The 27740-nt window shown below is 39.7% G+C and overlaps 1 protein-coding gene across 3 annotated transcripts; it reads right to left on the reverse strand.

Moving 5' to 3' along the window:
• Positions 1–339: 339 nt before the first annotated feature.
• btbd8 (BTB domain containing 8) lies at positions 340–27318 on the reverse strand. Of its 3 annotated transcripts, none has more exons than XM_017304443.1 (19): positions 27251–27318; positions 26396–26514; positions 24413–24592; positions 22486–22589; positions 22069–22186; positions 18864–18953; positions 17965–18045; positions 17781–17877; positions 16985–17076; positions 16157–16259; positions 15554–15736; positions 14605–14769; positions 13050–13179; positions 12284–12345; positions 9269–9809; positions 8010–8097; positions 6315–6430; positions 4289–6142; positions 340–1249 (listed from the first exon to the last, which is right to left on the reverse strand). In XM_017304443.1, exons 2-19 carry the CDS (start codon positions 26497–26499, stop codon positions 750–752), a joined length of 4608 nt encoding a protein of 1535 aa, XP_017159932.1. In that variant the 5' UTR covers positions 26500–26514; positions 27251–27318; the 3' UTR covers positions 340–749. The 3 variants fall into 3 exon arrangements, with proteins under 3 accessions (XP_017159932.1, XP_008405984.1, XP_008405983.1); XM_008407762.2 differs by having other exon boundaries at positions 16985–17073; positions 26983–27317; XM_008407761.2 differs by having other exon boundaries at positions 26983–27317.
• Between the last annotated feature and the right edge of the window lie 422 nt (positions 27319–27740).

Genomic DNA, 27740 nt, shown 5'->3' on the forward strand with positions numbered 1-27740 from the left:
AAATAACGGTATACCAATTATAATATTGATTTTTAAAGCCAATTATCAGGTTAGATCAGCTCAGGTTGATTTAATTAAATTAACTAGCTACATACCATTTGGGTCATGTTATCCCCATGTTTCACACCCTCAGTTCTAACTTAAATAGATGGCAGTTTCCCTAAACGCAGAACCAAAGTATAATTAAAGTCCCCCTATCCTGATGAAACATCTAAAAAAAAAAAATACAAAAGTTTGACATTTATAAATTACTAAAAGAAAAAACAAGTTGAACTCAGTCTGTACCTTTCAAATAAATATTGTTCTGATAACACATGACCACTTCCTTCAATTTTTTTCCATAAACACAAACCTTTATTTTACACTTAACAGGAGCCAAAAGGCTAACATGATTTTTCTTTAAGAAACTTCAGTAAACCATATTGTAAGACTACAAAGAAAGAAAATGTCTTAAAGAAAAGACACAATTTCTTCTCGAGTCTTTTGTCTTTTATAGTTTTAAAAGAGACATCAACTGAACAGTCCAAGCTACAAAAATATCTGCATGCATACCAGCCTGCTCGTGTCAAATAGTCTTTTAAGGGTGGAATGACAAATGTGAATGGAAGTGGTGTAAAGTCCACAGATCTGCACAATCCAGGAAATGTCAGTAGACAGACGTGACATCACAAATAGCATAAATAAAGATAGTAAACATATAATTTTTAAATAAGAGGGGTCAACTGTCCAGCAGGTTATCCTCTGAGTAGTCAGTGGTGTGTTTCCAGTTCCACGATGGTCCACTCTCCCTGTGGGGAGGCGGCGTCTTCCGGAGAGAAGCTGGTCACCGTGATGCTGGTGGAGGAGTCTTCCATGGGTGAGATGAGCTCTGCCCATCGTTTGAAAGTCTCCTTCTCCGGTGACAGAAAGGCCTGTCCATCCAGGCAGTCCCGGGACAAGGACAGCGTCTGCTTGATGAGGTACTGAGCCAAGTTGAGCTCCTCGGGCACCGGGTTGATCACACCCAGGTTGGACTCGTGCTCCGACAGGAGCTGCCTGAGCAAGCTCCAGTCTCGCTCAGCAAAGTCTCTGCCATTCTCTGTGTCCCCTTTCTGTCTCTCACCATCCACCTGTTGTCTAACATCTCTGTCCTTATCCAAACAGCGCTCAAACGCTTCTCCCACGTCCATCTCATAAATGGGAGAGAGGACTTTGGATGGTCGGTGGTCATGTTTGCAGGTTTGATCCAGTCTGTCAAGACCATTGTCCCCTAAAAACAATTGACAATACTGCAAAATGATAAACTGAAACACTCTTCCACAGTTCTTACACTTTATAGATGACTTACTACACGCTAAGGAGAAACAGATAACAGATTTTACCCTTAATGCAGCTGTTTCCCTTTCAAACATGATATCAAGTAAGGATAACTCAATGTGGCAGAAGCAGTATGGTTAGATAAAAAGAAATGCTATTGCTGTGAACCACAAAGTACCAGATGATTGAGATTTATGTGAAAGGGTACGCAGTCACTTTAAAGGTAATGTACAAAGGAATGTATTTCTGAATGCATCTCTTTATCCAACTCGTAAAGCAAAAGAAGTCATGCAATGCCAGCACCAGTGAACTTTGCATTTTTTTGAGAGTTAACACTGATATGTTCTGAGGTTTGTGCACGGGTCTCTTAACAGGCAGAGCTAACGAACAAATACTGTCACAAAAATGCAACTGCAAGCTAAAGACACAAAAATGTCATGCTGCCATGTTTTCTTTTTTCTTTTTTTAAACATGTCTTCTTATTCTGAACATTCACAATATGACAAATGAATTTACCAACTCGTTAGCTGATGATGAAAACAACATATTTCACTTTTGCATTGGGATAGTACTGCAATAATGGTGCGGCAGGAGCACTTTTTGGGAATGTGGTTGGGAAAAACCAGAGACATGGCAGGACTATAACAGCTGCTCTAGACACACATTACGTACTTTAAACTGACTACTCACTTAAAATTAAATGTACTCAACAGCAAAACACTTTCCACAAGCAATAGACATCTATGTCTCTACACACACATCTACTGGGGATGACTAGAGATAATGTACAAAAAAAGACATATAAAAGGATGGCACAAGTGAAATACAAACTAAAGTGATTACATCATGCATGTGTGCCATGCAAAATAATAATCATTAAAAAAAACAAACAAAAAAAAACTACAAAGCAACAAAAACAAACAAACAAAAAAAAAACCTTGGGAATGGGTATTTCCCTTAACAGAAAAAGGGACAGCAAAGAGATGCAAACCAAAAGTTCCTCCCAAAAAATATTTTCTGAGAAGCAGTGGCAATATGGTATGTTTTTTTTTTTGTTCATACAATCATTTTTAGGCAGTGGGACTTTTGGGTTTGGAGGTCAATCTCACAAAAATCTGCTTTACAGTTGTAAAGGTGCTACATACAGTAGTTTAAAATCAACAAATCATTCTAAGATTACTATTAGATAATTTTGGTGTTATAAAAACTGTAAACAAAATTTATAGTAATAAGCCAGACTTTGGTCAGTGTTTCACCCAACAAACCTCGAGTCCTGTGGCTTGATGGTGGAAAAAAAGTGCGTAATTGAAAGAAAAAAATAATAAAAATCAGGATTTATTTATTTGAGAATTTTCTTTGATAAATTTGTGTTTTCCTAATAATAAATTTACTTATTATGTTGATGTTTCTGGAAAGAGAAGGAAAAGAAAAAAACTGCATTAACTTCTGTAGCACCTTGCTGTGCATGCTGGTATGTTGAAAAAACATGTTATTCTGGTCCAGATGTGTGGACTTCTGGGACTTTGGAGAACATCAAGTCATGTCACATCTTTAAAGTGTGTGTCGCTTTTAACAGCATCCTGTTCAGAAGAGTGCGTGTGTATTGGGATGAAAGGTGTGGAATTCACTATCGTATTTTACTTTTGTTGTGACACACACACACACACACACACACATTTTAGTTTTTTTTTTATATTTAGTATCAACTAAATGCTTAGAAATAAAATTTAAGTGGTAAGATCAAATTTATCTTACCATTGGGTAAGATGAATAAATTTACTCAATGGTAAATTTACCTTACCTTGGGTAATTTAATCAATTACCCAAACTGATCAAAATGCAGAGCAAACCCATCAGTTACATTTTCCGTTTAAAGTACCCTACATAGAGAGGTGAATAACTTTTCATCAGTACAGACATAGCCATCTTCGTAATGTTGCATATCATTTGATATTATTGTGTGTTTTGCAACATTTGAGTAGCGTCAAGTTAAATGTGCGTTATACATGTGCAAGAGTTGTTGTATTCAAATGCGGTGACAGCTTGGCTTATGTAGCAATCAAACTGTCAAATGTGTAGTGGAGTAATGTCGAAACCTTTTTTGATGTGTTGGTTGAATGCAATCAGAAATCTTTGCACATAAATAACATCTCCATATGTTTTGGGTTAATTGTGGCCTGAATATTAACTATTTTCAACTGCATTTTGTATTTCAGTTGCAATTTTTCTTAATGTAAAAAGTATTTTGTGAACAGTGTTGTTCAGACTTGATTTGATCTTAATGACAACAAAGGAAATGTAGCTACACTGATTCATAGCCAGTGCAGTTTATGAGGTCACAGTGGCATGAGCAAAAAAAAGTCAGTCGTGATTCCTTTAGTGTTGACAAACTGATTCCAAAATGCTATAAGGAGCACCACAGCCTACAACAAACAATCTATAGCTTAAAAGGTCAGATTTTTCTTCTGCTTAACGGGAATGACAGAGAGAATATTTTTTATCTTTATGTACATCAAAGTGCATTGGTTGAGCTATGTCACAGGCCTCGTCACAGTGTGGCATATGTTTTTTTTAAACATATGCGTTTCTCTTATCGGTGGGGTTAAGTTTCAGTCATTTACCACTGCCTAAATGGTTTGATAAAACATAATTTAGCTCTTTTAAAATGCAGAGATTTGGTGAATTGGTTTTATGACACCAAAAATCCAGCTTTAAATGGATATTGATGTGGCTCTGCAATGGATGGACCTGGATGAAGGCAAGATTTGAGCAATGAAAACATGAAGTGCATTTATGATTTGGAGTTTGAATAAGTTACTTCACTATTAAGTTATTTATATCCTTCTTTTCAATACTAGATAAGGTACATGTTGAAAGGAAGTCTGGGAATCGGAGCTAAGGAGAATTAATCTAGCAAGGACAAATTTGGTGACTACGGAAATTTGATGGTCTGGATTTGGGGTTTACAATGGGGCCGTAGATCATACATTACCTGATGGAGATTGTGCAGCTTGCACAGCAGAGCCCCCTGTCAGTTGAGGTTCATTTAAGTCTAGATGTAAATCTGCTTTCTTGCTCTCTGAGGTATTGGGGAGACCCTTGTTAATCCCTCCATTGTAGTGTTCAGTGTGGCGCAGATCCAGGTGGCATGGGCGCTCTTGGGGAGGGACCTCCTTAGTGTCAGTGTCCAGAACTTTATCCGACATAATATGATTGCTCTCTTCTTTGGTTGGTTCTTGGATTTCTGTGAGGAATACAGACTCCTCCTCTTTCCCATCTATGTTGAGCTTCATGGCAGTGGTTTCGGGATCGAGCGGCGGGGTGTTTGGTTTGTGACCTGAAGGACACGCAGTGGAGTCGCACTCGAAAACATCACAGGGAGTGAAAGCTTCATCCGTTTGCTGAGGTGGAGTCTGGGCACCTCCTTCCTCTGAACCTAACTCCTCACACTCGTCAACAGACAGCAGCACTGACCGGCGGAAGGTAGAGGTGGGCTGGTAGTCCGGTTGATCGTTGTTCTCCTGGTCTGGGCAGTCATCATCAAAAGCAAGGTTAACGATGCCCTGGAAGTGTGGGGAGGGTTCTGTTGTTGGCAGTGATCCATCACCTGGAATAACTTCGACTTCAGACCTTTCATCTTCCGTTTCCTCCTCTTCCTCGTCGTCATCTTCATCTTCTTCTTCCTCTGAATAGTTGGGAACACCTTTCATGCTCTCATTGGTTCTGACCTCCGTGTGCTCTACCAGAACCTCCTCTCTTTGCAACCAAGAAAGTGGACGTTGTCTAGCTCCCTCCTCTTCGCTGGTGGTCTCTGCCTCTCTGCCACGCAAACGCACCTCTACCCTCAAGCCAGCGCCGCTTTCGTACATCTTCAATTCCTCTGGGGTACTTGTATCACTGCTGCTGCGACCCAAGAAGTCAGAACAGCGCATGGTACCGCATTTGGACACCACTCTGTCGTTGGAGCAGTCATCGTCTTGCGACCCTCCGGCGTCATAGTCCTCAGAGCGGGGCTTGATGTCATCAGATGATGTGGTATGCGTGCTGCCACTCTCAGATTCGGGGCTGATTTGATGATTAATTCCACTCCAGGAGTCCTCTATGGGGGTGTCGGTACTTCCCATGCTGCCGGGGGTGCCAGCCGGACATTCTGTGTCTTTTGGGGAATTCAGCGATCGAAACTCATGCTCTGGTCCACCGTTTACATTAATAGTAATTACAGCATCTTGAAATGGCTTTGTTTTACTTTTATCCAACTGTTCACAAGCGTCTGCTTCTGCAAAGTGCACATGATGGACTTTGTTAGGTGTTGGTGTAACACTGGTCTCATCTTGGGGACTCGTTTGGATTTCTGACTCTACTTCAGTCTTCTGCACAATGTGGTCAATGCTCACTTCTGAAGGTAGGAATTTCTCTACATTCTGCCCTACTGGATGTAAACTTTGTGCTGCAGAAGGCATAAGTTGCACAAAATCCTTATGCTTCACAGTATCACCGGAGTCGTCAATTGGACTCTGCTCTGATGTTTTACCATTTACTACTTCTAATTTTTTACTTTCTGATATCTTGGAGGGAGCAGGATTGGATGGTTTGGAGGTTTTTGATGAAGCTTTTTCAGCTGATGAGTCTGGGGTATTTTTTGGCTTTGATCCAGACTTGGTAGTCGAGGAGACTTTGGCTGTTTTGGCAGTAGATTTAGCCAAGACTCCGTTCGCTGATACAGGTTTTACGGTCTTCTTTTTTGTATCACTGGTGACTTTATTGGTGCCTGAGGATTTGAGTCCATCCTTGCTATCTTCCTTCCTTGGAGAGGCTTGCTTTTTCATAGAAGTTCCAAGCTTGGAGACTAAACCAAGGAAGAAAATGTGATCTTAATATTTGGCTGATTTATTCTAAATAAATATGATTTATATTAAAAATTATTTCTTTTAATATAAAGAAAACTTATCACCCAAAACATGAATTCACTTTTACAATATTTTGACAGACAGCTGTATTAAGGAGCTTGAACAACTCACCATGATGGTCCAATGTAGTTCTTCCCTTGGTGTCTGGTTTTTCTGCTGCAGCAGACTTTTCTGCTGGACTGGTTCTGGTTTTAGCTGGATCTTTCACACTTGATTTATTGGTTGGGCTGGTAAAATAGATGAACAAGAAGCCAAAGGAACAATTTTACAACAATCCACTACAAAAACAAAACATTAGTTTTAAATGAAAACACTTTCACTCCAACTTGTATTTTACTCATGAGTCAAGGTAAATTAAGAATGGCAACTGTATTTATTTTCCCTTACATTTTTTTCACAGGTAACTCTCCATCTAATTATTAAATAGAAGGAAACAGAACAAAACCTATAAATATTTTATTCTTTTAATATATGGTTGTGGTTTCCCATTTCAGGATATAATGAAAAAAATATCCCCAGTTGGCAATGAAATTGAGAAAATATGTTCAAATGCAACTTTTAGCAATCTAAAGAGCTGAGCACTCCAAACTACTTGGAGTCCATCATTCAACAGTGTAGATTACTTAGAAGTCGAAGTCGAGCTCTACAAACCTTACAGATCTAAAGACAGTTTTTTTAAAAGACAAAGGCCAAAATCCCTCCACAGCATTACAGCAGAATCAGATAAAAGGCAGACAGTTACTTCAAATTAGAGATGCGGAAGTTTGGTTCAAAGCAATCAAAACGTTTTCCGTTCCAGCCCATTTAATCATCAATAAAATGACGGCTAGTGAAAAATATTTTTGTATCCGACATGTATCAACTTGATGACCAGCCTGAAAGATGGTGTACTTAACTGTTAACTTTGCATAGTCTAGTGCAGGATGTTTCCTTTTAGCATGCAAGAAAAAGCCAGGGTTTTAGCCACGCCAGCTTTCTGAATGACTGCCCAGTGATGCTAAATTTGAAACGGGTATTTTTAACATCTCTGAAGAGGAAACAAGAGTCTTGTCACAGCACACTGCACAGCTGTTTTTATCCTCCTGAGCACAACTTGATCCAAACATACACACATAAAAAGACGCACAAAAACTCTCGACACTGATTTAGCTTGTGTCACTCTACACCATTGTCATTTAGTACTTGTCAAGTTTTGGTCTGTTCATACCTAATATTTCCTTTTGCCAAAACATGTCTTGTACAGATCATGAGCTGGTTCCTACCTGCCTTGAACTATTTTTTTCTGCTTTTAGGCCACAATAAGAAACTATACTTCAATAACAATAATATTCTGGCAAGAGGAGGTTATCTGTTTCCTTTCAGAAATCCTACTAATGTTTCATTAGTAGCCTTTCCAGACTTTGCCTTCCAGAGTTCTGAGGCCTTTTAATGGTAATTTTAAAATGGAAACTATCGCTGCAGCTGCCAGCAGAAAAAAGAAAGCGTAACAGAAAGAGAGAGAGAGAGAAAGACAAAAAGAAACAAACTTATCTATAGTTGAAAACAGTGAAATCTAATTTCCTGACCGATAAAGAAGCCTCTAACTTGTTTCAATCAGTGGTCATAATGGCCCATAAGTGGTTCGAACAGGGATTTGAATCGCAGTCAATAAATATAGAGTGTAATAACAATTCTCTAGATTTGAGAACTGTTGTGATTACTCATCTCTATAGTTTATCAAAACACTCAAACCATAGAAGACAGGGGAATGAATTTATTTTGTTTCCAGCTATGAAATGAAAAGAAGCTGAAGCCAGTAACTCTCACCTGCCGGTCCTTGCTGTGTCGGACCTCTGAGGCTGTTTGATCAGAGGCGACTTGTTCACTGCTTTGGCCTGTGGCTTGGATTTTGTACCTAGAAAGCAGGACATGAAACACATGAACAGCTGTTAGGAATGCACTGTGCAGCAAACGATCTCATTAAAGAAAACAGGAATTATCACTAACGTTATGAGAACGAGGTGTTCTGGGATTGTGCGAACTCAAGAAAACAAAACTATTATTGTACATGTATCTCTTTTGTACGGATGTGTAATGAAGAATTATAACAGTAATTTGGTTCTGTGGTCTTATTAAACATATATCAACTAAGCAACAGAGTATTCAGGCCATACCAAGAAAAAAAAATAAAAACAATAAAGTAAAATTACAATAACAAAGTCATGCAATTACATGAATAAAGTCATAATATTAACATCTCTGAAGAGGAAACAAGAGGAATAAAGTTGAATTAATATGAAAATAAAGTTGCATTATTCTGAGGATAAAGTCATAGTAATACCAGATTAACATCATAATATGAGAATAAAGTTGAAATAATATGGGAATAAAGTCATAACAAAATAGGAATAAAAAAAATAATATTTAGAGAATGTCAGAATGAAGTCATGAGAATAAAGTTGAAATAATACGGGAATAAAGACATACTACTTTGAGAATAAAGTTATGATTCTGCCTGACTAAAGCCGTAATATTATAACTTTATTCTCGTAATTTCATTTTTTTAATTTTCTCAGCTTGGCCCCAATACTCCGTCCTGCAGATTGATCAGCTGTTAGATCAAACATTTTGGAGACAGTCAAACAGCTGAATGAACAGCCTACCATAGTGGTGATTGTATATTTGTACCAGCAGGACTGGACAGGACAGTTGGTCGTCCAGCTCCAACTCCCTCATTAAAGAGTTCAGTGGTCTGACCCTCCCCTGCCTCCCCCTTGTGTGACAGCTGTGGAAGGCTGCAACCTCTGCTGCCACCAGCAGACTGACAAAGAGCTGTATGTTGCTTTGTTTTCAGACAAATCAGCGTTCAGACATGAAATAAGCCCCTTCTTCCGAAGCTCCCTCCCAGGGACATCACAGTATTGATTACACTAATTAAACCGATGTTCCTTTCCAATTCTGGCTACAGTTTTATCTCTGGAGGCGACTCAACAACCATTCAGCTTCAGCTGCTGTTCTGCCGCTAGAGGATAATAAATCTTGGTGATGCCGATGAAACGTAAAGAAGTCAATAAAGGAGTGTAAACCTGGAATGGAGTGGCTGTCGTGCAGATTGCTGGCACAGTTTTCTGGCGAGGTAGTGGCTGATGTGGATGAAGCACCGGGATGTGCTTGGGTAGTGACGGCGCCGGCAGACTTGGTCTTTCCCGCCGAACCTTTCTGAGCCTTAGCTACAGCCGCCTGGGTTGTGGATGTGCAGCTGGGGGGGGAGGTTTTAGGTCTCGCGCCTGGGTTTGGCTTCTTTTCTTGCTCTTTTGGCCCGTGGGAGCTTCTCGAGCCATTTGCCTCAGACACTTCCTGCCTTGCCCCGGCGGCTGCCGTGCCGTTGACAACCGCTGCGCCAGCCGACGCTGTCTTCGCCTTTGTCGCCACGCTCCTGTCTTGTTTCTTTGCGTTCTTTGCTTTAGAGTTTTGGCTTTCTCCCGGCTTGCTAGCCATGCTCAGACCATCGGATTTCATGGCTGACGCGGCGCTGCGGAGGTCTGGGTTTCTGTTTTGCGGCGCCCGGTTTGTCCTGTGAACCGGAGAGCTCTCAGACTGAGATGTGGGGCATTTTACAGCCTTTGACTGCAGGATAAAAATAAATAAGAGTCATGTAACTGTATTACTGCACTAGGTCAATCAGCAGGGAATAAATACAAAAAAAAATCAGCAGTAAAGGGATAGTGGATAAAATTAGACCATCGTGTTACATTGATGTCTATTCTCAGATCTAGTCTGAGTCTTTCAAAAGGCAGCTTTCTATTTTGGCACACAGAACCTGACTTTCTACATGAACTGAGGGACATTCAGTGCTTTTAGCCACAAATTTATGATGTCTTAGCGTTTAGACAACACATCAGTTACATCCCATAAATCTGTTAACTTTCTATTTCTAGCTTTTACTATGGGGGCATCTGACACACAGTGACTAAAGAATAGCCACTCCCATGGATTACCCTGAGCTAAACCTGCCCTGGTAGCTGCAATCAGACAATATTACATTTTCCTGCTCTGTTCGTAAATCAATTATGACAACGCCTTGTCATAGTCTCTTAAAAAACTCCAGCCCTTTCTGAAATTCCGTCTTCAGGAAATCATCATAAAATGGCTCCTCTATTAACCCTTAATAATGTTTTTACCAGCGTTTCACTGACAAGTAGCTCCTATAATGAGATCAACACATGAACAGTTCCGCCAGGTGTTGCAAATTGCTGCTGGCTAGTCTGAAGGAGCTGAGTGGACGAGTCGCAGACGAGTTGCAGAGGAGTGCGGAAGCTCAAAAGTTTCTAAACTGCAGCTCTAAGGAGGAACTGTGCCTCGAAGGAGGGGCTGAGGGGGCGTTTACACGACAACGATCCAACAAAAACGGCACTTTTGTTCCGTTTTTGTTGGATCGTTTACACGATAACGTTCTRATTACGATCTGTGTTTACACAGTAACGGTACACATCGAAAACGTGTAATGCTCTYGCTGCGCCTAGTTGGTGCTAGGTTCTWTGAAACTTTGAAAGTGCGCATGTGTTTAAAAAAAAGTTGTACTTGAAGGCATGTGGATTTCCGTGAGAGAACACAATGCGTCTGATTAGGGCGCATGCAGTTGGAAAAAGTGGGATAACTTTGCCGAAAAACCTTGTTTGAGCTTTCACGGTGTCTAGCGGCCCCGGATTGGAAGCTGTTTATTGTTTTTACCTTGGAATGGCCAACAGTCTGTTATTCCTATATCAATTTGATAAAATAGGAGTTCCCGCACGTCCCATATCCGTGTCCTCTGTTACCTTTTTCAGCAGTTAAAACAGTTTTATCCATTGCTAACAAGTCGTAACCTGTTTTTCCGAGCCGCCTTCAAACGCAACATGAACGCTGAGACGCTTGCGCTGGGTTTACACCTGTGAGGCAGCGAAGGAGACCTGCTGCTGCTGCGCATGTGTGTTAGAATCATGGCAGCAACCCAGCAAAACGTAAATAACTTGGCACAGTTTTTCCCCCGAACTAACCGACTGAGTTGAGTAAAGCTGTTGGATGCAGGGATTGATAGCTAAAAGATGACTGGCTAATATCAATACAGCACGTTAAGCTTGTTAACAAGTAGCCTGTAGGCTGCTGGTGTTGTTGTCTATGTTCAGCTACGTAGACTCATTTTGCCCCCCAAAATAAGTCGATGCCCCTCCTGTTAAACTGGTCTGGAGCCAGGCTGGTCCTGGTCCGTAGTTCTCTAGATAAGAGCGCTGAACAAGCAGCCGTGTATTTTGCCACCTGGGCGGAGCGGAGCGGTGAAGAGACGCTGAGGGAACCGAATCTGATGGGGAAACAGTAACACCAGCATTGTGAGTAGTTTCTTCTTCTTCTGTGGATTGTAGGAAGCAGCTATGTTTTGCGTCATACTATGCATGAGCTGGTCTGGAACCCGTTTTCAATCTGTGCCGTTGTTAGAGAAAACATTCGGTGGTTTCGTGTAAACGCACACTACAAACGCAACAAAACTCTTCCGTTTTCCCCCGAAATCGTTGTCGTGTAAACGGGGCCTGAGTTCCAACCAGGTGTTTTGCCCAGCTAAATGGTTACCGTGGAGATTAAAAGATTCCTCAAACATGAATGAAAGAATCAAAGCAACACTCCAGGAATGTTTTTGATAAAGGAATAACATTATAACATGATGTAAAACTCAAAACTGTCGCTGCCCCTTTAAGGCTTATATATAGTTATATAGTAAAAGCATACATTCCTAGGTTTTTCTGTTGTAGAAAAGGCTGTTATATGAAAGAATCTATAAAACTAATTATCAGGGGTTGAGACATGCCTCTACATGTTGAAGTGTGCAAAAACCAGAAAAAAAGTTAGTGAGCATTAGTTGTTTTGCCCAGTTAAATAACTAATTAACTAGGTTTCATTTCTATAGATACTGGTGCCCCTCAACCTGAAGAGCTTCACTGTAGTGACAGGTTTGGGCAGTTGAAAAAAAAAAAGAAGCTTGTTTTATTTTCATTATAAAGACATTTTCAATTTATGTAAAAAAGCAAAATGAAATGTTACTTGTGTCTGATCCAAACACTGATCATTACCTGTGAGCTAGTGAACACTGGCTTTTTACCGAGTCTTCGATTGTCTCCTTTATCAATAGCCTCTGTCAGAAGGAGGAGAAAAAAAGTAACCAATGAACAAATGAGTTTTACCAAAAATATAACAACATTAACACAATATAACAACAACAATACATTATTTCACTCACATATTCACCGATTTTACATAAAAAACAAATATAGTTGATGATCTTTCATTTACATCTGGTACATTCTCTTACAAGCAAAGCTCCACATTTATTAAACATAAAGGTTCTAAATCCTGAATCCTTAGAATCTAAACACACTGCTAACAACTGTAGGAACACTGGGCCATATACCGATATCAGTCATATCAATTATTCATGCATCCCATTTCCAAATATTATTAGATCAACATGAATGAAGCGGGTTGGTAATTGCATTTGTGAAAGCTTTTAAATGTATGCAGAGCCACAACAGCAGCAGGCTAAGCTTCATCCTGTTAAAAACAAGCATGGCGCATCTGGTCCGTTTACCATGTTGATGTGCATTCATAAGCCAGTGAGCTGCACACACACTGCCACCATGTCTCATAAAAGCTCTGGCTGGATATTAAATGGGTTAGCAGCCAGCGCGCTGCTGTAATATAAGAAGCTGGAGCAGAGAGGACTTTGGAGCATTTTTATGTAAGCAGAGCCACCGGCTTTAGTAGAAGACAACAAATGAAAAGCATTCACATTCCTTCCATACACAGAGCGAGGGTTTGAGACAGAATTCCAGCCTTTACCTGCTAATATCCTCTCTTTGTGTTTGGGTGAGAGTGCCTCCCATCCCGGCGTGTGGCGAGCCGCATAAGAGGACTGAAGCAGGAAGGTCCAGAGGCGCCCGCGTAGTGTGCCGATCTCCTGCCTGAACGGCTGGCGGTGACACAGAGGAGACAGGCAGAAGAATGGAAGGGGTGCGTTGCAGCGCGGGCGAATCAGCAGCTGCTTCAAGAATGTTTCACCATGGCAACAAATACCCTCGCCTCCTCCCTCTTCTCTCTCTCTCTCTGCCTCTCTCTCTGCCCCTCCCTTGCCCTCTGCCTCTGTGGCTGAGCTCTCCTAAACAAAATCTGGGACCTCATGAGCCGATGTCCATATTCCTGTTTTCACACATGGTTCTAAAAATGGAGCTGGAGGACAAACGGGAGCCAACGCTGCTCTCTGCTGTCACAAATCTTACCAACAACACACTGCTTTCGACATTAGACACACACGGCTAGATTAGTGAGGCAGCCGGCGTACGTCACAGCGTCCCTCAGCCTAATCCATCCTGCTCTACTGTACGGGGCTTTAACTCCTGTAGCCAGGTCACTTTGTCATGGGAGCCACCTCACAAGCTTAGCTCTTGTCTTTACGTTGCTCTGCAAACAGTTTCTCTTGCTGGTTAATGGAAAACGGAGCACCTGAATCTCAATCTGAGGCTGCATGCTGTCATTGAAATCTGGAGACCAACGAATAAAATTGGGTATCATCCGTTCTGCTGGAAGACTTTGTCAAACAGCCTCTGGGCCTGCTGTTGATTGGTATGGCAGTAAAAGACAACTAAATTATGCTGTTTGAGAGTTTGATTTTCTAAAATTCATAACATCAGCAAAGGTCTAATTACCAGACCTTTGTAGATGAGATGTGATCTTATGCGAGTACCCACTGGCAATAGAAATGCTTTTTTTTAATGACAAACACAAAAAAATATTTTACATCCTTCACATTAAACTAAACATACAACATTATAATGACATAAATAAAGAAGTAATATAATGTGGAAGAGGGATCTGGAAATCATTGCAGACCCAAAACATAAACATACGCTATTGGTTTGCGTATCAAAAGAAAAGCATGCAGTGCCCAAAATGCGTCTATTCACAGCAGCAACAACAGGATTTGGATCACTCTTTAAAAACGCTACATTTTGTCAATTTTAATAAATCAATTGAGTGCAGAATTTGGTTTCCCTCAGGACCGAGACAAATTTATACTGGTCTTAAATTAGGAGTCAAAAAAAAAGAAAGAAAAATCTGTCCAGTGGCTGAAAATGCCCCACTTTAGACAATTTGACTGACTTTCAAAATAAAATCACTGCAGGATCAAAAACATTCATGCTACTAAAAATTGTTGTAAAATCTACTGAATTATGTAGGTAACCATATAATGTATCATTTATTGTCTATTCTGGATTCGTATTTATATAATTCTACAAACTAATAAAGTAAAACCTTCAAATTTAATAAGGTCGTGCTTTCTTTTAACAAACATATGTTCAATCAACGACAATCCAACTAAGAATAAGGATTAGTTTACCTCCTCTTGTTTCTGATGTTCCAGGTGAAAATCTCCATCAAAGTTATCTTCACACAGAGAGTGGACAGCAGTAAACAGATCGCAGCAGTTGTCCACAGCTACGCCCTCCCTCACCGCCAAGCACAGCTTCTTCAGCAGCGTTGGCTCTCTGGTAAACTCCTCCCTCTGCAAGTCAGTGACACACCAAGAACAAAACAGATGCAGTTTAAAAGTCTTCACATTTTTTAAGATTTTTCACATTTTGTCACATTAAAACCACTAATTTTAGGTTTCTGGTGAAGAAATGGCATCATGAGGAAGTAATAAAACATTATTCCAAAATGTAAAACTTTGAATTTAAACAGCACAGATCAATCCATTATATAAAAGAAAAAGGCCCGGCTGATATGTCTGTTGCTAGTTTGGAACTGAATGTTTACTGCAGCTCTGAGAAGGAGCTACACAATCATCCAAAAAGTAAAACAATTCAAGATAAAGTGTGTTGTGTAGGCTGGTTAGTAATATCTTCAGCCTGTGGTGTGAATTTCAAAGGTCAAACTGGTGATTGTTTGGCATTTCGGTTGAACAGATTTCACTGCACACTGTAAAAACCTGATTCAAGCAGGTTACAGGAAGCTGAAGCTGTTGTTTACTTCTGCTTCCTGCCGCTGATTGGCTGAGTTGAATAAATTAAATACAAGCGGATTTGAGTGCAGCAAAGTCGGCTTTTCAGGAAAAGCCTCTGGATAAAACGTGTTTCTACTTATTATAAAAGCACAGCTGTAAAAAAGTTTATATTTTTGTGCCGTACTTGACATTTTAAACTGTGAGAAAATAATTTTACCCTGATTAAAAATAAGTAGCTTAAAAAACAAATATGAATAATTCTTGAACTGCAGTTGGCAGCACAAATGTTCCCTGGGCCGCACGATGAGCACTCCTGGTTTAAAAGGTGTGGAGCCGTTATTACCCTGCGGAGGTCGTGGAAGGCCTGAGTATGGATCACCCTGGGCAGGTGCTGGACTATGAAGTGCAGGCCCTCTTCCTGGAGCTCCACGGCCATGGCCCTCACATGCTGGGCCCACTTCACCTCTGGGAGGCTGCCAATCAGCTGCTCTGTGCCACAGAGCAGCGTCACGGCGTTCCGTACAGTCTAAGGGAAAACATCTATAAGCTAAAGGAAAAACTCTCTAAGAACAACAAACAAAAGAGGTGAACCAAACAGCATCAGATAAAAATATATATATAAAAAAGTATTACTCCTGCCCACCCCCTGCTGATCAGAGGAGGGAATCCCCTCATAGTGATGTAATGTCAGCATGTACAAAGTCCGAACCACAGCGGGTCAGTCTTGATTCACAGACTAAAGACTAAGCCACCAATTACAAGCCACAGATCAATCTTCATCCAAGTCCTGAATTAGGCCGATGTTAATAAAAGAGAATTGAATAAAGCTCATCTCTAATCCGATCGTCGTGCTTTTTCCTTCCTGTTGAAATGGACAAGTGCTCTGTTTGGTGATATTTGGGCTTGAAAGGAACAGAGCAGATGACTGTGGGAGGAGTCCACTCACCATTGAGTCCATTATGGCCGTGATGCAGGCGCGCTGCAGCTCCGGGGACAGGAGAGAGAAGTTCCTCTCACACCAGGCTTTCACAAAATGTTCTGCTACCCACCTGAAAACGCAGAGTGGATGTAATGAAAAAGCATTTCCTGAAGCCACAGGATCTACACAGTGTGCATGTGGTTTAATTTCTGATTACATATTTTACTTTATAACTACGCATTACTTTGAGTTTATCACATAAATCAGTAATATGCTGGGATGTTTGTGGCTATAGTGTGGAAGAGAGAAAAAGAAAAGTTTGAGTGTAAAGATTTAAGGAAAGCGCTGTAAAGAGGTGGATTCTCACAATGAAAAAGATAAGTAAATTAGCCTAGAAACATTCTAAAACGTAAAAGTATTTATGTAAATTGAATTATATGACCGTTAAAAATATTAAAGCCAGATTAGAATAAAAGAAAAACATTAAAATTTAGGCTTGTAGACAAGCTGTGCTTCTCATTAAAGCAGATTGCCCCAGAACCTTGTCCTTCTCTCTTGGTTGCTTAATAAGAGAAGCATAAACCCAAAGCCTGGTTACCTAGCAACAAGATAGTGATGAAAAAGGTCTAAAAGAAGTCAATCAGCTGTAACTAGGAGTGGCAAGAATGACTCCAACTATCCAGAGTCATAAATAACTGTAATTTTTCAAAATGTTTCCATACAACATACAATCATGTAGGAATATTAGTATTCAATGTGAATTATATTCTATTTTGTATCATTATATAGCATTCAGAATGTGATAGTATTATTTTCTCATTAACAGTTGTTACTTGGTGCTGAATGCAAACTTACCTCCTACAGAGCATGTGGAGGTTTTGGAGCCCTAAGGCGTGTGTGAGCGACAAACACTCTAGAACAGTTCTCTGAACCCCGTCAACTGGCTGCTGGAAAATGGGGGGGGGGAGGGAGTAAACACCTTCCATTTAAAAAACAGATGTAAAAAAACAGATGCTTTAGTGGCAATATTTGACAAAGAAATCCTTTGCAAGTAAATATCATGCTTGTTAATGAAGAGAAACAAAGTTGATCTGTGAAAATGTAACAGTGTGAAGTGTTACAGTCAAGTTCACTTAAATCTGAATCATAAAGTTTGTTTAAAAAAAGATTTAAAAACCCAAAACCCAAAAAACCAGAAGAAAACTAGAAGTGGATGTGGACATGTTCTCTCCCAAACCAACATATTTAGTAAGTAAAGCACTAAAATATAACTGAGCCGTAGTATAAATTAACTTACAATTTTTACAGCAAAATAAGTGCATGCAGTGGTGAAGGGCTGCTGGTATGCAAAATTTCATAGTTTATTATATTTAAGGTGGCATCCATTCCAATGCATCCTGCCAACAATATAAAGTATTTGAATGGTTTTATGGACTTTTACTGTCCTTTACATCAACTCCTGATCAAGATGATCGACAGAAAAGAAATGGAGCAGATAAAAAGAGGTGGGTCAATCATAGTTTACAACAGGTTAGTAATTTGATGTTTGTAAATTAAATGACTCAGAATTTCTAAGTTTTATTGAAAATTAAAGACAAAACCCCTTACTGTTAGCAGACTGCCTGCAGTAACATACAGATGCTTCTCTAACCTTGGGGAAGAAGCGGCAGTAGTCTCGGGTAAAAATCATCTCCACCAGGTCTTTGAGACCCTCCAGACCCAACATGTCTGCAGCTATGGTAACCTGACTGTGTGGTAGAGAGATCGCATTCAGGTTAGCCTGTTTTCTCATCGTGTGCAGTGATTACTGAACCCCATACTCAGACACACGGTACCTGGCGTTGGCTCCGCTGGGCAAATCCATGACAGCTCCGTACATAAACTGGAGCAAGATTTCCATCTCATCTGGTCCCAAGCTGAAAAGGTTGACATCAATAAACATTTTAAAAAACTGCAAAAATCCTTGTTCAATTTTCAGGCCTGGATTTTAGATGCATAAATTTAAGACATTTTAAAATTGCAGAGACACCCTCAGTTCAGATGTCTCAATTGGATTTTAATGTTACAGTTGTTCAGGAGAAGAAAACAAAGAGTTCAACTCATTATTTTGTACACCATTGCAAAATAAAGGTAATCATCAATAATTTTGTTTTTGATTTTGTTAAAGTTTGTACACTTCTGCAAACAAGTTGTTGCACCTTTTTAAATATAGTTTCCAAGAACAGATGTGTTTGTTTTAGACGCTGAATACTACAAAGAACATTTTGTGGTTATATGTGGAGAAACTTGCATTTACACCACAAAAACAGTTCTGCTAAGAGCTGCTTAAACATCGCCCTGACTCCGGTAAATACAATCATACATTATCCAGCACTTAATGCACGAGACGGCAGCCTGAGGGTGAAGGAAAAGGCTTCCCCAGCGAATCAACGCAATCGCTCTCCAATCTGACAGCCGCGTCTTCCTCTGTTACCCTTAGATCAGCGATGCACGGACAAATGACACTCACTTTACGTCATGGAGGAGTTAAAAAAAAAAAAAAAAGTGTGGAGGCAGAGATGGTGTGGGTGTTAACAGTGGCTCTTCAGCATCTTCGGAAGGCTATACATTTATGCATCTTAAACAAGAGCCGTTGTTGGTAGAAATCCAAACACCATCAAAGACCTTATTAGTAGCATCCTATAAGTACTTGGGTTTGCAAGGTAAAACGTTGAGATTTGAGGTGAAGTCTTACCCATGCAGAGTGATGCATTGTCTGGAGCTCTCCATCCAACTCCCACTGAGCATAGCACGGAAATACTGAGAACGTGCACACAGGATCGCCCTAGAAAACCAGTGAAGCAGAATTTTTTCTTTTAATGCACATGCCATATGCTTAGAATGGTTTATTTCTGCTCTATAATTCATTTTACTTACATGCTTTATTAAAGATGGTGTTTGAAACTTTTTGCATATGTACTCCCAATTATCTACACCATCGAATCATCCTCATACAGCTTTAGTAAAGGACTGAAATATCTATTGAATGAAGTTTAGTGAAGGGACAGAGAGAACTTTAGCTCTGCTGCCATGGCAATCACAGCTGCAGAGCAACCAGAGCGTGGCCCAGCTTCTCTGTGACGAGCACAGGAGTCAAGAGAAAACTGTCTCCATGGTTACTAGTTGCAACTTCTACCTTTGAATCACTGAATGACCACCCACTGTTGAGTGGGGCAGCACATGCTGCACCTCTGCTGCTGTACGTTACATAATGTAGAAAGGGCTCAGTCAACATAACATAAGGCTTCAACATGACACCATAATGTAAAGGTGTACAGTAGCTCTTAATACAGAATCACCTACTGCATAAAGGAATTATATTGTGAAATTTCTATTCACTTATTGATACTTTAAAGAGAAATTCTGCGATATAACTGTGGATTTACCTCTTTCACTCAATCATGAATAGCCTCACCTGCTAGGCAATGTAGAATACAACGTTTTGTATGTGGTAGGGGTTGCACCGATTAGTCGACTAGTCGATTCTTTTCTCTGCAATGACTTTTTTCTGGGCCAGTTGACTAGTTGCAATCACGTGACAAAACAGATTTTTCCAAGGAAATGAAAGAAGGTGGGACTAGGTGAGTTTGTCAGAAAGCTCAAATTGTATAAAAATGTAAATAATTTAACAAAGACAAACTGTAAATTACAGCATAGGCTACCGCAATAGGGGCGTTAACCCTATTGCGGGGTTGACGCCCCTATTGCGCTAACCATGTGGTTAGCGAGGCCCCCCTCATATAAAGACTTCAGCCCACGGTAGTCAGGAGTCCGACTCCCATCCTCCATTCGCTGGGCCCAGGCCTCTCTCCCCCGCTCTCACTGCCCCCTTACAGTCAGATTGCTGTCAAATAAACTAGTGCCGAAAAAATCCTTAAAAATAAAAAAATAAAAAACTACCGGAGTAACGTGCGACAACGCGTCATGATGTCAGGCTTTTTTATCCCCCCAACTGATCAGCGTCACCCTGTGTGTTGAAGTTTTTAACCTGGCAGCTTTGCGGTCTTATAAAGATATGGTTTGACTACATCTAGAAACTAAGTCCAAGGTCTGAGGGTCTGATAGAGGCGATCTCTGCCGCCGTCTGCATGTCGGTTCAGAGAGCCGCTGCTGAGTCAGCAGAGCTTCCTGCTGCGCATCGGGCGGAGGAGCAGCAGGTGGTTTTGTTGAATTCAACTGTAACCAAACGGGATCCATTCATAATAAGTTTGGTTTGTGGTGTTCCAAAAGTCAAAAGATAATTTGACTCCTATACGAGTAGCTATCCAGAGATCATCAGGATCAGCCGGTGTTTGGAAAAAAAAAAAAAAAGTCAGACCTGACTTTGTGCAACGAACTTTTCTCTGCTGCTCACAAAGAATGATCTGTTCGTTGCTCTTTTAATTCTGCATAATAGACTTAGTAAAAGCGGGAGAAGGGGAGGGGTGGGGCGTCAATATTTGCCGTGAAAATAGTTGATAAAGCATCCAAATAGTTGTGAAGTTTTTTTGCGCTTACGTCACTATGAACATTATCGACCTTAAAAAAAATATGTAGTCGTTCAACCCCTAGTATGTGGTTGGAATGTGCAAATATGTCAAAATTGATAAAAATGTTCTAGTTTGCTCACATTTACCATAACCTCCAAACTCTGAGCCCTGCCAAAGCATTCACAACTCTTGATTTTTTTAGACAGGTCAGAAACTCTATAAAGGGGTTTTATGTGATAAAGTTATTAATTTTGTTTATTTTACTTTATATCTGAAAGTGTTTGCAGAAGGAACACAAACACCTGTCCCTGCAGCCCTTATGTCCAGGTTTCCACTTTCAGAAAACGTTTTGCTTTGGTACGCAGGCATGAGCCTTGGCTTCAGCCTAACTATGGGTAAAGTAGTATTGTTTTTGATTTATGTGTTTAATGTTGATAATTTACCAAAATTAAGTGAAACTGAATTGAACTTTTGCCTTCTGCCATCAGAATAGTTTTCCCCTGTAGTTAGAGCTACTTTTGCTAGGTTTAAATTAAAACATGTCCATGTGTTACAATGGCCCAGCCAAAGTCTGAACTTGAATCCAATTAAAAATCTGAGGCAAAAATTTAAAATATATGCCAATAACAGCTACTCAGCTCGAGTACTATATACTGCAGTATATAGTATTGAAATTATTCCATGTCTAGATGTACAATGCTGGTAGAGTAACACCCAATTAGACAACAACAAAGGACTAACAACTTGTTGACTAACAAAAATGTTAGTCAACAAGGCTAATTGCCCATATGCTTCTGACATAAATAGAACTAACCTCAGCATTTTTGTTACTTTTAGCTTTTACACTGCTGTTTGCATACTAGATGGAGTACATTACTGGAGGTCAACATGCTATTGATAGCTCATATTTTACTAACAGCATTTTAGCTAACTCTGGACATTTTCATGACATGCAACAAAGACAGACTCTTTTGTTTTAAGCTGTTTAAGCTTTGATGCTCAAACTTGAGGCCCACAGAACCGAAGTCAGCATCAGAACCCCTCATTTGAATCTGAATATGCTAAATGAGAAAGGTTGCTTTTAAATTTCTTCAGAAATGTTCTAGATTCCTTTCCCACTTCTATTCAACTATTCACTAGTTCTAATACTGGAGGTTTGTCTTGTGAGAATACCATCAAACTATATGAATATTAAAGGCTTCAAGTTCTGTATATTTTGTAAATTAGTAACTGAGTTCAAAGCAGAATTTAATATTACGTATTTAGTGATAAATTCATTTCAACACAAACTTTAAGAAACAATTTGGGATCTAAAATAGCTCCTTTACTGAGCAAAGTCATAAGATTTTCCATCGTGAGAAAAGATTCAGGGTGTATGAATACTTTTCAAAGAAACTGTAGTCTAGTGGATAGCTACTAAAGTAGCTCTACCTGTGGCAGGAGAAGACCTGCTCAGCCACCTGGATGGTGATGTCGCACTGTTCTCCCCTTTTGTACAGATCCAGCAAGTCAGCACTGAGGCCTGAGGCTGGCTCAAGAACAAACACACCTGGACAGAAGCAGAGATTTATAATAAGGAAGAACCAAAACATCTTACGTGAACTTTAATCTGCTCTGGATACCTTATGTGACTGATTATACAATGTAAACTTAGAGAATAAAGACAAAGCAGGGTCTAAATCTGCAGGAACTTCTTGTAATTAGCAGGAACAGCAACAAAGGCCCAAAAGGGATTAGCTCTTAAGTAGATTATGACTAAGAAAACATAATGTGAGAAAAGTGGATAGAGGTGGGCAGCTTAGTGGTCACATGATCCAGAATAAACCCTCCACGTGTTGATCTGTTTACCTGAGTCAGTGGAACTGTGAGGATCTGCTTGGTTTGCAGTGCTGCTCTCTGCGTTGCGGTTTGCTTCAGCTGTTCGCATGCTCTGCTCTGCTGTGTACACTTGCCTGTGGGCAAGACTCTGAAAGTTAATTAAAATGGAACCTTTTGTGCGTTTCCAAGCTACAGTATCATCTGACACAAAATGACTTCTGCCACCACAGGACTGAGTAGTATTTTCACCCTGTGGGCAGAGATGTTTATCTTAATCAGTGACATAAACCTTCTCAAAAACAATGTATATTCTATATTTTGCCTGGTATACTACCTTGACCACATGGGATCTGAGAGGCAGTGTTGTATTCATTTCTCTAATTGGTTAACATCTGTTTTCCTAAAATGCATTTAACTGGCAGGCTCAGGCAGAAAGGGGTTGAGGTTTTAAATGAATCACTTCCCCTGGTGGAGAAAACTAAGTATTACACTTCCTGTTATCGTAGATGAGCTGCAGCTTCTCTGCATTAAAGGAAGTCGGTTGATGTGGGAGATATTACAGTGCATGTAAAAAGCTTTTATGTTCATCAGTAGTATGAACGCCATAGCAATAATGAGCTTTAAAGATACATGTGAACCACATTTTATTTCAGGATGGAACATGTCTACAACCACCAGTCTTAGTGATGCTTCAAAACAAGAACTGGGTGAAAAGGTTTGAACATAAGATCAAAATTATACATAGATTCTCACTAATATTTAGAGAAATGTTCATCGGGGAGTTGCAGGGAATCCATCAATAAGCCTTAGGCAGGATTCTGATTGGACATATATCCACTCTTTTTATCGCTAATGCTAGAGTTCGATTCATTTAGCTCTGAAAAACGATCCATACTTCAGAGTATGGATCGTTACGATACTCTAGCATAGAGTATCGTAATGCCACCTCACTCATGCAGACCTTAGTCTGCTTTAACCTTTCCAAAACCAGTTTCAAGATGTGTTTGGGATCCTGTTGGAACATCCTGTTACATTCAAGTTTAAATCATCTAGAAGCAGAGTTGAGGTGAAACTGAAGAATATACATGTAGTTTATTTTGTCCAGTCCACAGGAACCACTGGCACTGAAGCAGTTCAGAACTTGGTTGTTCCGGCAGGACAAGGATCATAAAAAGATTTTATAACTCTTTTGAAAATCAACATTAAGCTTCTGGAATTGTTCAAACCTCAACTCTAATAAAATGAAATGGACTGTGCACATTAGCTAGCTCTCTCCAATGAAACCCACCAATTTCAATGAATCTGGATCAGATTAAAACTTCAGAAGGAAACTCACTTGCCTAAATGAAATAATTATACTTTTATATTCATTCTGAAGAACGCCCTACTCTCAGTCTGCAATGTTTGCACTGGCATTCAGTGCAAACATCAAAAGTTCACATGTGAGTATGAGCAGCCCTAATGTGGTGTAGGAGCCCATGACTGCTGTAAGAATCGGTCTTTGCTTTCCCAGCAGCAGCTGCTTTTTAAGGATGAGCATATATAGTTAGCAGAGAAACCTGAGAAACATATTGACAATTTGCTGCTTGTCCCTGAAGGATCAAACCTCTCAATGAGAAAGCTGAAACCTTTCAAGTATGAGTCACAAACAGAAAATTCTCAGTGGTATTATGAATTCATCTAAACGACTCGACTCACAGATTGTTAAAGCTCATTCATAGCAGCATCACAACCGAGACGTTAAATGAGGCTGCTTTCAGAGAAGTCGACTCAACTTTTCTGTAATAGCACAATTATGGAGGTATTTTTGGTATTTGTTGAGGTTCATAATATATGTAAATGAACTTCTGTAAGACACCCACTGGAAGTTTAGTGCCAAAAGAAATGCAGATCTGAGGCTTTAAGTGATGCTGTTCTGTGAAGTAAACCAGGAAACAGAAGAGAACTCAGAGTCTACCTGAGGAAATCCTTCAGTGCTGGCAGATCATAACCTGGCAGATGGATGATGATGGGATCTTTATGCGTCTGTCCTTGTAGGAGATGAGGAGCTCTGGCCAGCAGCACGGCTCTGTGAGCTCGGACTGAACCAGAACCCGCATACAGGGAGACATCTGCCTCAAGTTCCTCCTGCAGCAACCTGGAGAGAGAGAGAGCAGTTATTCTCCAGGTTTCTGCCGCAGACTGTAAAATCATAGCAACAAATACACAGACATTAAAACCAAGAATAAATAGAAATTAAACATTTTACACATTTTCTCAGAATTCCATATCATCACCTTCAGTCATATTTTGCCACGTGATTTTGGCAAAAAGAAAAACAAAACTTTTTACCTAAATATTTTTTACTTAGTAAACCTTTTACCTACATCATTATTTTAGGAAAGTGACAGCATAGGGGAGCAGCGATTGCAGTTTTTTGTCCAATCACGAACGGATCTTTAATAAATTTGCTGAAAATAGTGAGAAAGTTGCTGAGTTGGCAACAGTGGGGTGACTATTGTTACCTGCAAACATGCAGACATGACCTGCTGGGCCGGTCTGTCAGTCAGCTCTCCCTTTATAGACGCAGATAAGATCGGTTTTACATGTAAGTATTAACCGATGGGCAATCTCTATGGAATTCCATACTTTGCCTGACTTAAATATCCAGAGTGGTCAGCCATGTTTACACATTTAAAATCTAAATACAAACCTTCCCTGTAAAATCAGAGCACAGTGGTGCAGTTGTAAATATGGAACCAGGAAAAAAAAGATTAAAACACCAACTTCATGGGTTGATGGGTGAATGAAAAAAATCAAAAGTAAAGAAACTTTTTGATACTCTATTTTAGAGGGTCAGAAAAAAAACAATTCTACAAAGAATCAATTTCTAGTCCTGGGAATTCTGAATCAATTCAAAAAGCTCAAAATTGAGTCTGCTTAATTTTTTGTACAAATAATATTTTGAATAATTATTTTTGTTTAATAAAAAGCCAGGCAGCTAAGCTAACCGAATACTGGTCATTGAGTTACAGGATTTGATGCACACGACTAGTTTTGTAAATATAAACTGATGGAATTTGATACAGTATTTGACTTTGTCTTTCTCCCTTGTTACTCACATTTTTAAACAGAATATCCAGACAGATTAGAAAAATTGGTTTCCGAATTATAAGCTATTTCTGAATTGAATCGTAACCCTAAAAATCAGAATCAAATTGAATCACTAGACACTTAAAGTTTTACATCTCCTCTCTATCTTTGTTTTTTTTCTGCTTATCCAGTCCCAGGAGATACATTGATCAAATTCCCATACTTTTCAAGCCTCATCATAATTCCTGTCTGGAGCTTTAAACATATATCCGATGGCCTGTTTTTCCACTTCAGGACTTTGGAACACACAAGTCCTGAGGCGGTCCACTTTTTCTTTACCATCATCATATCTCATCCCACCACTACGACTGATCTGGGTGACCCAGAAAACAGTCCGCGTCGGCCAAGTGTGCACTCATAGATCAAATGTCGGTGTCACATTTGTTCTGCAGCTCCAATCACAGTGAAGAAACAAAAACCTGACAGGCTACTCTTGTTAAAAGAGGATTCCCATCCCATGTCGCTTGTATCAATGTGACCAATTAGCTAATTAAAAAGAAGTTTGCTTATAGAAGAAATTTCTTGTTAGCTCGATGTGTTGATATCTTCTTCATATGGCTTCACTTTAAGAGTTAGGCTCACAGCTACCCCTCTTTAATTTTTCTCACATTTATATTATTCAAAATAGAATTTTAAAATATATTTTGCAATATAATTTTACAAAAATTAAAGTATACTCAACCACAAGAATGTCTGTGTATTTTATCTGGAATTCTGAGCCAAAACAAAGAGGTGCAATAACTGTGAAGTGTGAGACAAACAATACATGATTTTTTTCAATGCCTGTGCAATTATAGGTAAATATTACCTGTTGAGGTCTGCAGACAAAGCAGATGATAAACATCTCTTCAGCTGCTCTTTGTATTTGCTCTCTTTGGCCTGGAATTCTCTTGCAGCTTCAGTGTTGATCATGGCTCAAGAAATTCTCTAAAAGATAAACATATAATATAATTCACCATGTAAGACAGCTTGCTGTGTGATTTGAGAAGGGAACCAAGTTGCAAATAATGGCATGGATAATATAAACAGTTGGGAGAAAAACATATTCACTCATAAACCATACTATATTATCTTACTGACTGCAGATGTAAATCATGTCTCTGTGTATAATATAGATATTTCTGCAGGTTGTGTTTTTCGCCGAACTGACCGAAGAGGCGCTGTTTCGCAAGTTAGTGGTAACAAGAGGTAGCGGCTACAAGAACCAAAATTATTTGACAAAGATAAGATAATTTTCACGGCACATTCATAACGTAAATAAGGGCGTAAATTATTTTAAAATATAAAGCGCTCAGTTAATAGATAAAATAAACAGGGGGAGTTAAAAGCCCAGCAGTTATTTAACCGTGTACGAATTAAAACCAACAAAACCACATAAACGTACAGGAAACATACCTGAGCTGTCAGAGTGTGCCTGTTCTGTCTCCGTTAGCTTCCGTCTGTGCTTCACCAAATACACTGGACATCTCTTATCTTCCTTTCAAAGCTAGCATGCTAGCGCTAGCTAAGACTGGCTACCGTTAACGGTGTATGTGATTAAACGTGAACTTCGAATGGCTCGTGACAAAAACAGACCAGCACAAATAATATTCCGTGTTTTTTCCGTTTGGCAGCATTTGTATATATTCACGTAGCGACATTACAAAGGTGCTGACCCACTGACCGATGTTGTTGACATCATTACTGCACGCTGCTCCCCGCCCACGGCACACGGTTTGACAAATAACCAAGGAGCGGCCGAACCAGGAAGCATTCTGACATGCGCAGTGCAAGCACGTGGGAGATGATAGATTTGATTCAGTTTTGCAGTTTTTTGCATCCAAATGGTTATGCATGAATATAAACAATAAAGGGCACTGAGATTACAAAACAGAAATCCCATATAGCTTTCTTTTTAAGGTAAAAAAATAAAAATAAAAGTAGAATGAGATGTTTGGATTGGATATATTGAATCGAGTTCTTACCGTTTGTAGAAAATTAAAAAGGAAAACGGATTATCTTTTACTTTCACAGCTGTATAGTTTTCAACAGTTTTATTCAGTTTTCAACCGTTTTAACTGGGGTTAAACATGTATCTTGTGCGTTTCTATTTCTCTGAAATTTGCTGCAGCTACACCTACCTATTTCAACAAAAAGGGACAAATACAGTATTA

This window comes from Poecilia reticulata, linkage group LG4 (genome assembly GCF_000633615.1).
Source record: "Poecilia reticulata strain Guanapo linkage group LG4, Guppy_female_1.0+MT, whole genome shotgun sequence".
Classification (NCBI taxonomy): domain Eukaryota; kingdom Metazoa; phylum Chordata; class Actinopteri; order Cyprinodontiformes; family Poeciliidae; genus Poecilia; species Poecilia reticulata.